This window comes from Myotis lucifugus, unplaced genomic scaffold (assembly GCF_000147115.1).
Source record: "Myotis lucifugus unplaced genomic scaffold, Myoluc2.0 scaffold_1418, whole genome shotgun sequence".
NCBI classification, from domain to species: Eukaryota; Metazoa; Chordata; class Mammalia; order Chiroptera; family Vespertilionidae; genus Myotis; species Myotis lucifugus.
Window position 1 is genome coordinate 18,710 of NW_005872466.1, and position 10,437 is coordinate 29,146.

Below are 10,437 nucleotides of genomic sequence, written 5' to 3' on the forward strand. Positions count from 1 at the left end.
GAGCAGTCAGGGATGTAGTCCTCTAATATTGTACTCCCAGGGTCAGTGAGCATTCCTGCCACCTGACAGGTCACAAGTCACACTTATCTCTGACTCATTCACTGTCTTCTGCTATTTTGGTTCAGGTCAAATCAGCTCAAAAACATGCGCTAGACACTTATTCCATGCCAGGATTTATCATATTTGCTGTGAATAAAGATGAGTGAGGTATGGTTGCTGCTCTTGAATATCTTATAGTGACAGAGAAAGAAAATAATTTCAACGTAATTTGTAAGAGCTATGATGGAGGTAAGCACATCCTGCTGTAAATACATTTATGTGTCTAGGATATATTTGCTTTTTGTGAATGTGTGTACTTGTGTGTGTCTATTTCTACATGTGTTGGAGATAGGTGGGATTGGGGAATGGGTAAGAAGGCTTAGAAATCAGCAATATCCTGTAGTTGCCCTTCCACTAAGGTAACCACCGACTTAGGCATCACTTAGAACTTTGGGACAAGTGTTTAATGGTATCCTCTATATCTTTTCATCAAAAGCGAGGGCCATTATTTGCTTACCATTTAATTTTCTCTGAGATATAGACACAGAATTGATACTATTGCACTAAATTCTACTCTGGGAAGGGTATGAACTGTGGCAGGAGAAGTAAGTCTAAGGCACCTGAGCTGAACCATAACCTGGAAACTTTACGAACTAACCAGACAGTACCTTCCACTAGGTGGATGATAATTCCAAAAGTACCTATCTTAAAATTACTTGTGTTCTCAAAATTTATTTTTATATCAGCTATTTAAAAATAGACTATATTTCCCACTAGTAACAATTCTATATTACTTTTATTTGTAATTGTTAGATCATACAGACTCACTTGGTCCAGTACATTCATTCATTAAACTATTTGCTGGGAATCTATGATGTTCCACAGAACACACTGGCACTGGGGATAAACTGTGACTATAGTTTGGTCCTTCCTATCTGAGAGCCTTTGGCCTCAGAAGCTAGGCCTTTTGTTTGTATCCCAAGGAAATGCTTGGCCGAATACATTTACTCAACAAATAAGGTGACTGAATATTCAAAGTGTGATGTATGTTCAATGAAAATGATGCTAACACTATGCAGAGATGTGATTGTTCATATTAACATTTTATTTATTCATTTATTATTTCAACGATAAATTGAAATCTTTCATCAGTTTGACTCACAGACCCATCCAAATGCCTAAGACTCCATATCAGATTATATAGAGTGTAACTGTGTCTTTTTTTGAGAAAATTCCTGGCAATTCCATGAGCCTAATAGTTCGTAACTTGAAATTCAGGGACTTCTTTAATTTAGCTGTGAATGCTATTTACATTAAAGTAAATCTAAAATTTCTTTCTTGTTTTATAGTATCCAGCATTGTAGTATCTATGGCTTTATCACCAATGGAAACCAGAGGTATATTTAGATCACATTGCAGTTGTTGAAGATATCTCAAAATATCATTTAAGTTCATATTTTTTAAATTAAGGTGGTTATTAGATCCATCACAACATTTAAAAAATTTAATGATTTGAAGAAGCACATGTATTATTATATCACATATTTGTTTTCTAAAATTATTTTGACTATATTTTGATGTGATGGTTTCCTTGACAATCCTATACATTCTATTTTTATATGTATGTGCATGTGTATGTATGTGTGTATGTATGTATGCATTTGATGTATTTAAAACATAATTTGAAGTATTTTATCAGAAAGATAAAGAGTTGATAGCCCTCATGTAGAGCCTTAAAATTTAGACTTTAAATTAAATTTACTTTTACTTTTGTTGGAGAAGCCCTATGATATTTTATTATTATTCCCGAATTCTTAATTTTTAGGCAGGCTTTTTAAACAAATTTTTATTTGATTTATTTAATTAATGATAATTTATTGAACAAAGCTCTATGTTATGTCTAATAAAGTACACAAAAATGAAAGACATAGAAACAACTTTCAAAGGAGTTTGTCATTTCTGGGAGGAGTAGACAGAAACATCAGGCAGGGAGAGCTAATGGGCTGGAGGTTGCAGATCAGTGCCAGGTAGTCTGAAAAATAGCTATGCTGGTGGCTTAGCATGGAAATTATGTCATGATGGTGTGTCTGTTATTTTGGAAGTTCACTGATATGTGGGAGCTCTAGCTGAAGGTGAGGAAAGAATTTCCAAAGAGATTATCGCACACTATCCAGAATTACCTCTTGGTTTCCCAGCTCCTTCAGAACGGGTCATTTTCTCTAAGACAAAAGTCAGTTCTGCAGGGTACTTTGGCTCTGTTTGATTTCTTATGCCTTCGTGACCACCCATTCGAGAAGGAAACAACAGAAACAGTTGTATATCCAAAGACTTAAAAATATTTGCACCAACATGAGATGGGAGAAGTGTGGCAAGAGCAACACAAGACTCAAAGGCTTTAGTTCAGGGGTCCTCAAACTACGGCCCACGGGCCACATGCAAATACAAATATTGTATTTGTTCCTGTTTTGTTTTTTTACTTCAAAATAAGATATGTGCAGTGTGCATAGGAATTTGTTCATAGTTTTTTTTTTAAATTGTAGTCCGGCCCTCCAACGGTCTGAGGGACAGTGAACTGGCCCCCTGTTTAAAAAATTTGAGGACCCCTGCTTTATTTAATAACAAAGTGAAATTAAATTGCATGACTTTACACATGAATTTAATCTGTCTTTTTATTATTAGATATCTGATATTCAGAATAAAGAAGATTATTTTGGATCTAGTCTACACTTGCCAGATGACACTAAAAATGAACGCACCAACTTATAAAGCATTAAGTCTTGCAAAATTGAAATGTTCCAAGTAAAGCAGCATGACCATCTTCTAAAAGCCTTATAAAGGAGATTCTTGAAATGGTTGGTAGTGATTGGAGGCAACATTTAATTATATATTTTATAGCTTACACACACCAACTCTGATTTACATAATTTTATAGACGACACACACCTGTTTAGTGTGTAGTGACTTGGTACTGAAAAAGGAGACAAACCATGAGACAGACAAATCAGACACAGGTGACAGAATTCTTCCTCCTGGGACTCTCTGACAACCCGCACACCCAGCAGCTGCTCTTCATCTTATTCCTGGGTGTCTATCTGGTCACTGTGCTTGGAAATGTGCTTCTCCTGACCCTTGTTCAGGTTGACTCCCGGCTTCACACACCCATGTATTTTTTTCTCTGCAATTTATCTCTGGCTGACCTCTGTTTCTCTACCAACATCGTTCCTCAGGCCCTAGTCCACCTGCTATCCAGGAAAAAAGTCATTTCATTCCCACGTTGTGCAGCTCAGCTTCTATTCTTCTTGATTTTGGGGGGTACGCAGTGTGCCCTTCTGGCAGTGATGTCCTATGACCGGTATGTGGCCATCTGTAAGCCTATGCATTACCCCACCATCATGACTTGGAAGGTGTGTGTCCAGCTAGCTGCGGGATCATGGGCCAGTGGCATTCTGGTATCTGTGGTGGATGCCACCTTCACCCTAAGGCTACCCTACAGAGGCAGCAATAGTATTGCTCATTTCTTTTGTGAGGCACCTGCACTTTTGATCCTAGCAACCACAGATGCCCGGATTTCAGAGATGGCCATTTTCCTCGTGGGGGTTGTGATTCTCCTCATGCCTGTTTCCCTAATTCTGGTATCCTATGGCCACATCATAGTGACTGTGGTCAGGATGAAGTCAGCAGCAGGGCGGCTCAAGGCATTCTCTACCTGTGGCTCCCACCTCATCGTGGTCATCCTTTTTTATGGGTCAGCAATTGTCACCTACATGACACCAAAGTCTTCCAAAGAACTGAAAACACTGGTGTCTGTGTTCTACACAATGGTCACCCCCATGCTTAATCCCCTCATCTACAGCCTGAGGAACAAGGACGTGAAGGGAGCTCTGAGGAAAGTGACCACAAGGAATCTCCCGTGCAGGCTTGGAGTTTGCCACTGGCAGTGAGACCCTGCTGGCTCTCTATTTGGAAGACTTGCTGAGTAGTTTCCTTAGCAAGACTAGAACATGGTATGAGTCTCATCCTTGGGCCTTATCCAGGGACCCACCCTCCATCCTTCACCCAGTACTTCCTCTGTAGAAGGACAGTAATTCATGGAGCAAGAAGAAGGAGGGCCTTCCTTCTGGTTAGTTTTTTAGCATCTGAGTTAGGAACGCCTCTGAGAAATATACGCATTTTTATAAACCATGGAACTGAAAGGGGGCAGCAATAGAATTGGGGGAACCAGCTAGTATTTGGGGAACCAGCTAGTATTATAAGAAATATTAATCATGCTCTGTTAACCGTGATTGTTTTATTTTGATTAAAGAAGGCACATTCTGCCCTAACTGGTTTGGCTCAGGGGATAGAGGGTTGCCGTGTGGACTCAAGGGTCCCAGGTTCGATTCTGGTCAAGGGCATGTACCTTGGTTGTGGGCACATCCTCAGTGGGACGTGTGCAGGAGGCAGCTGATTGATGTTTCTCTCTCATCGATGCTTCTAACTCTTTACCCCTCTCCCTTCCTCTGTAAAAAATCAATAAAATATATGAAGAAGAGGAGGAGGAGGAGGAGGAGGAGGAGGAGGAGGAGGAGGAGGAGGAGGAAGAGGAGGGGGAGGAGAAGAAGAAGGAGGAGGAGGAGGAGGAGGAGGAGGAGGAGGAGGAGGAGGAGGAGGAGGCACATTCTACCCTGGCTGGAGCTGACCTAGAGATGCAGCCCTTCCTCCCCATTTGGAGCTGCCTATTATCATGGAAAGATTAACAATTATGCTGCAGAAACCAGAATCACCAGCCCTTTAAAGATCTCCAGCCTTTTTGCATACCTGCAGGGCCTTTGCAAACCTCCAGCCTGCTTACCTGTTAATTGCCCATCTGGCACTCCCTTGGGCTATTTCCACATATAACCCCAGCCCTTGCATATCACTAAGCCCTTTGAAGACCCCTAGTATAGTGGTTCTCAACCTGTGAGTCACGACCCCTTTGGGGGTCGAATGACCATTTCACAGGGGTCGCCTAAGACCATCGGAAAACACATAGATAATTACATATTGTTTACAGTAGCAAAATTACAGTTATGAAGTAGCAACGAAAATAATTTTATGGTTGGGGGTCACCACAACATGAGGAACTGTATTAAAGGGTTGCGGCATTAGGAAGGTTGAGAATCACTGCCCTAGTCCTTTTGCATATCTGTAAACTGCCCTTTTTCCTACTCTTCCTTTGTAGTTCTACTTATATAAACAGTTGGCTTATGGGGACCGCAGAGCAGATTTTTGTGGCTAATCTGCTGCTCTCCCATACTGCTGGCAGTACTGGAATAGATGCTCATAATATGATTCAACCCTGTCTCTGTTTATTTGGATCAAGTAGTGACAAGCAGCACAGACCCATTGTTTGTCCATTTACAGAACCTGTAAAATCTATCTTATTAAATTATGCTATATATTAATATTTATCTTATCCCAGAACCTACTGCAATACTTTTGTATTTTAATATTTCTGTGCCTCATTAAATAATCAATAAATTTACAAAAATTACTTAATCATTTACTATGAGCTAGGTGCTCCATATATGTGTTCATGCACTTGTACCTGTGAAAGAATGTAAGGGGCTAGGAGCCTGACTCTGTACCTAGCTAATTAGGATCCTAATGCACATTTTTGTTAGCCTATAATCAAGTCACTGCCCCTTCCTTAATTATCTGGGTCTTCTAAGACCTATTTACTTAAATACTCCCAATTTACAAGGGCCATAAACCAAGGATGTAACAGCTTAGCTAGAGGGAGGTCATTGGTGCCATCCAGGTTAGGCATTCAGATACAATCTAAATTCCCCATTCTAACTGACTCAGGAGGGGCTGTGAAAGTCCACCACAGAAGCCCAGTAGTTAGAAAACAAAGAAACTCAGGAATATACTAATATATAAGGAGAAATCTCATTGTATAAGTTGTGCAGGCTTTGGATCTTTGAATCCCCCAAACCAGCAGCACTGCTTTGAATAAAGGTTCTCTTTCCTGATACCTCCGAGTGTTCAGCTGTCCCTTCTTCTGCGCCAATTCCACAACATACCTACATGTGCATGTACATATGGGGGAGGGCAAAAGTAGGTTTACAGTTGTGAATACAAGAAATGGAGTTTATTCATTATTATTTATTTATTGTTGTATTATTTATTTGTAGTACTTATAAACCTACTTTTTACTTTTCCCCATCTTTGTATATGTTTGAGGTGGGTAGAGCATGGGCACAATGAAGCAGAATTTATGAGCTCTGCTATACTTCTCATACTCTCATTAGAGAGATGAGTACTGTAATCTATTAGGACACACGTTTATAAGGTAAAGATGGGGTTTTGAAAAACAAAAAGAAATTGTGACATCTGAGGGAAGCAAGAGTGAGAAGCTATTACCAATCCTGGGCCTGAAGGACCAGGAGAAGGCAATTAGAACTTGGAGAGGGTAGCTGTGTCTAGAAGGCGACCAGGCAGGACCCATGGACTTAGGTACATGGAGTTGAGGAAGCGATGGGAATAAATGTTTCAAGGTCATTCTCAACCCACCTTCTGATTTCCTGTTACTTGATTAAAAAAAAAAATACAGGCTAACCTCTTCATGGGAATACCCTTAATGTAATCACATCTACAAAGTCAATGTAAGGTAACGTTTAGGGGTCTAGGACATGGACATCTTTGTGGGCCCATTATTCTACCTACCATAAAAAGTTCAAGTAAAATGAATGTGAGGCAGTGATAAAAGCTTGGCTAAACTTGGAGATGACAAATTTATAATGGTACCAATCTGCTTATTGTGTGATTGCCATCATGCAAATAGAACCCTGTAATCTGCCTTTTTATTTGCAAATTCCTATGGTGATATTCAGAATGTGCTGCCCTCCTGGAGCCCTTGATACATTCGAGTTAAAGGACACCTTGTGTTGGAGATTAAACTGGTCCTGGTACTTACATGGCACACAAAGTTAGAGTTGTTTGTGAAGAGATCTTGCCTATGCAATAAGTGCTATTTTACTTGGTTAATTATCAATACATTCTTATGAATAGATTACACAAAGCTATGGTGTCCACATCTCAAGTCTGTTACTTGCCAAGAATATAGAGTCGGGCAATGTTCACTGGACAAAATCATAGAGTGGCTGCTACATTGGTTGAGTGATATACAAGCTTAAAAGGGACAGTTGACTTTATCCAATCAAAATAAGATTACCCCAAACATAGAAAACAAAGAAACTCTGGGTTATTCCCAACAGTTTCCTAGAATTTGTCCACTTATACTTGACTGGTGATTCCTTTAACCCAGTGGTTCTCAACCTGTGGGTTGTGGCCCCAGTTGGTGGTCGAACGACCCTTTCACAGGGGTCGCCTAAGACCATCCTGCATATCAGATATTTACATTGCGATTCATAACAGTAGCAACATTACAGTTATGAAGTAGCAACGAAAATAATTTTATGGTTGGGTCACAACATGAGGAACTGTATTTAAAGGGCCAGAAGGTTGAGAACCACTGCACCCTTTGGGTCAAGCAACTCTCATATCCAAGGTGGATAATTTGAGATTGAGGCAGTTGTGAGAAGTGTGGAATTGTCTTTCTCCAGATGAAGCACAGACCAATTATAGAAGCAAAGGGAGAATTACTCAATTGCTAGCACTCTAAACATGTGTACTTTATAAACCAACAGAGCTTTAGAGTATCTTTTTTGTTTTCTCCCTCACTATAAGTTTCATGAGGCAAGACATTTAATCTGTTTTGTTCACCAACGTGTCTTTTGGGCCTAAACAGGGTCGAATGCATGTTGAGTACTACATAAAAATTTGCTGGGAAAAAAAAGAAGAATGAAAGAATGAAACAGAACTCTACTATTTATTATTATTACTCTTCCTTATAAACAAAAATGTCCTTACAAGTTGCAGGTAGAGTTTTTGGACAAACAGAAGAAAGTAAAGCAGAAAATTATTAAATGACATGGATGAAGAAGTTCAAGAAAAAGTTAAAACACAACAAAAAAAGCTAAAAAAATGAAAAATAGCAAATTGTAGTGAAGTTGTCAACCTTCAGATGGGCGCCTAATCTGTGTAAACTAGTGGCATCTTCAGAGACATTGATATCACAGTCCTATAGAACCCTGAGCGTACTGCAGTTCGTTCTTCCACCACTCATGTTCTTTTCAGAAATGGATCCCAGTGGAAAGTCTAAGATCCCAGTGGGTCTACTGTGGCTCCTGGAAAAAGTGGAGTCCAAAAAACTATTTGATAACTTTGTTTTCCTTCTTTCCTTCCTTCCTTCCTCCCTCCCTTCCTTCCTTCCTTCCTTCCTTCCTTCCTTCCTTCCTTCCTTCCTTCCTTCCTTCCTTCCTTTTTTCTTTCCTTCTTTCTTTTTCTTTTTTTTAATCCTCACCCCTGAGGAAATTTTTCCATTGATTTTTGGAAAGAGTGGAAGGGAGAGGGAGAAACAGAGAGAGAGAAACATTGATGTGAGAAAGACACATTGATTGGTTGCCTTCCACATGTGCCCCTGGGATTGAGCCTGCAACCAAGGTACATGCTTTTGATCAGAAATGAATCTGGGGCCCTTCAGTCAATGGGCTGATGCTCTGTCCACTGAGCCAAACTCTTTTCTTTCTTTTGTCCTTGCATTCAACCCTTTCAGTTTCCATCTAAACTAATCACAGTTTCTTTGGGACCAGGGTCCTGTGTGTGACCCGCTTCAGTGCAGCCTTCACTTCACTATTTCTTAAGCTGTAGATGATGGGGTTCAACATGGGAGTCACCACTGTGTAGGAGAGGGACAGCAGCTTCTTGTTCTCAGGAGAGGTGCTGGACCGAGGTCGGAAGTATGTGAGGATGGCAGTGCTGTAGAAAAGGGAGACAACCAGGAGGTGGGAGGAACAGGTGGAGAAGGCCTTGCGTTTCCCTTCAGCTGAGGGCATCCTGAAGATAGTGGAGAGGATGCGAACATAGGACCCCAGGATCAGCAAGAAAGGGAAGAGGATGAACAGGACTGTGGCTGTCAGAGCCTCCAGTTCAAACAGAGAGGTATCAGCACAGACCAGTGCAATGACAGGGGGACTGTCGCAGAAGAAGTGGTTCACCCTGTTGGGACCACAGAAAGGGAAGCTGAAAATCCATGTGGTTTGCACAGTGGCCACTGGAAACCCTGAGAACCAAGAAGCAGCTGCCAGATGGGCACAGGCCCTGCGGCCCATGATGACTGGGTAGCGCAAAGGGTCACAGATGGCCACATAGCGGTCATATGCCATTGTGGCCAGGAGGCAGCACTCAGCAGCCCCAAAGAAGAAGAAGAAATACATCTGAGTAGCACAGCCGAGGAAGGAGATGGTTGTGTCTTGGATGATCAGGGTCCCCAGCATCTTGGGCACAATGACCAAGTTGAAACCTATCTCCAGGAAGGACAAGTTCCTGAGGAAGAAGTACATAGGACTTTGTAGGGCAGAGTCAACTGTAGTGACCAGGATGATGAGGACATTGCCCATTAGGGTAACCAGGTAAATGATCAAAAACAGGAGAAACAGTAGAGCTTGTAGCTCGGAAGACAAGGCTGAGAAGCTCACAAGAACAAACTCACTGACAATGGTCCAGTTTCCCCACATCATTCTTCTGCCCAGGATCTCATTGAGCAGTCACACTCTGGGAAGAAGTCTCCATCTGTTATACAGACCTCTGTTACACCCTTGGAAAAGGAACCTCCTGTGGCTTCATTTTCTATCTCTTTTGTTATAGTTGTTGGAGATAAAACAGATATACTTTCAAAATGTAAAAACCAAGTCTTGACTATAGGCTTCACAATTTTTTTTTTGAAGAATACTAACCTTTTTCAGACTGAACTGAGGAACACCATATATATTTATACATCTCCTGAGTTGTCTCTACTTTTCCGTTTTTGGGTTTTTTTGGTTGTTGTTGTTGCTTGTTTTTGTTTTTAGCACCAGTCAGTGATGCTGACATGAAGCCAGGCCAAGCATTTCTGAAGAGAAGGGTCTTGAGACACAATGAAAGATGTTAACATGAGTCTGGATATGTTTTCTACAAAATAAAAATGTGGGAAGGAGAAAAGCAAAGGAAGTGAGCCAACATTTACCAATTATCCCTGAGGAGGAGACCTGCATGTGTTCTAGTCTTCAACAGCCGTGCTCAGAAAGATTTCAGCATATTGGAGGAATCTTCATTTCAAACTCAGACAATTTCAGTTTTAACAAGAAGGCACACAATATAGAAACTGTGGTTTATTTTGATCCCTGGGCTAAATATTCTCCATGTGGCTATATGTGATCAGACAAAGGAAAGACAGACTCAAGATAGTATCTGACTGCAGTGTTATGTATAAACCCTTTCATCATTTTCTATTGGTCCATTTATGTCTTCATCTCAAAATATGAAACTCAAGTATCA

At 40.7% G+C, this 10,437-nt stretch overlaps 2 protein-coding genes across 2 annotated transcripts; one reads left to right on the plus strand and one right to left on the minus strand.

The window, feature by feature from the left end:
* Nucleotides 1–3,026: 3,026 nt before the first annotated feature.
* On the plus strand, nucleotides 3,027–3,980 carry LOC102429688 (olfactory receptor 2D2-like). Its single transcript, XM_006107774.1, has one exon. The coding sequence runs from the start codon at nucleotides 3,027–3,029 to the stop codon at nucleotides 3,978–3,980; it is 954 nt and encodes a 317-aa protein (XP_006107836.1).
* A 4,713-nt stretch (nucleotides 3,981–8,693) lies between these two features.
* Nucleotides 8,694–9,641, minus strand: LOC102429084 (olfactory receptor 10A4). Its single transcript, XM_006107772.1, has one exon. The coding sequence runs from the start codon at nucleotides 9,639–9,641 to the stop codon at nucleotides 8,694–8,696; it is 948 nt and encodes a 315-aa protein (XP_006107834.1).
* Between the last annotated feature and the right edge of the window lie 796 nt (nucleotides 9,642–10,437).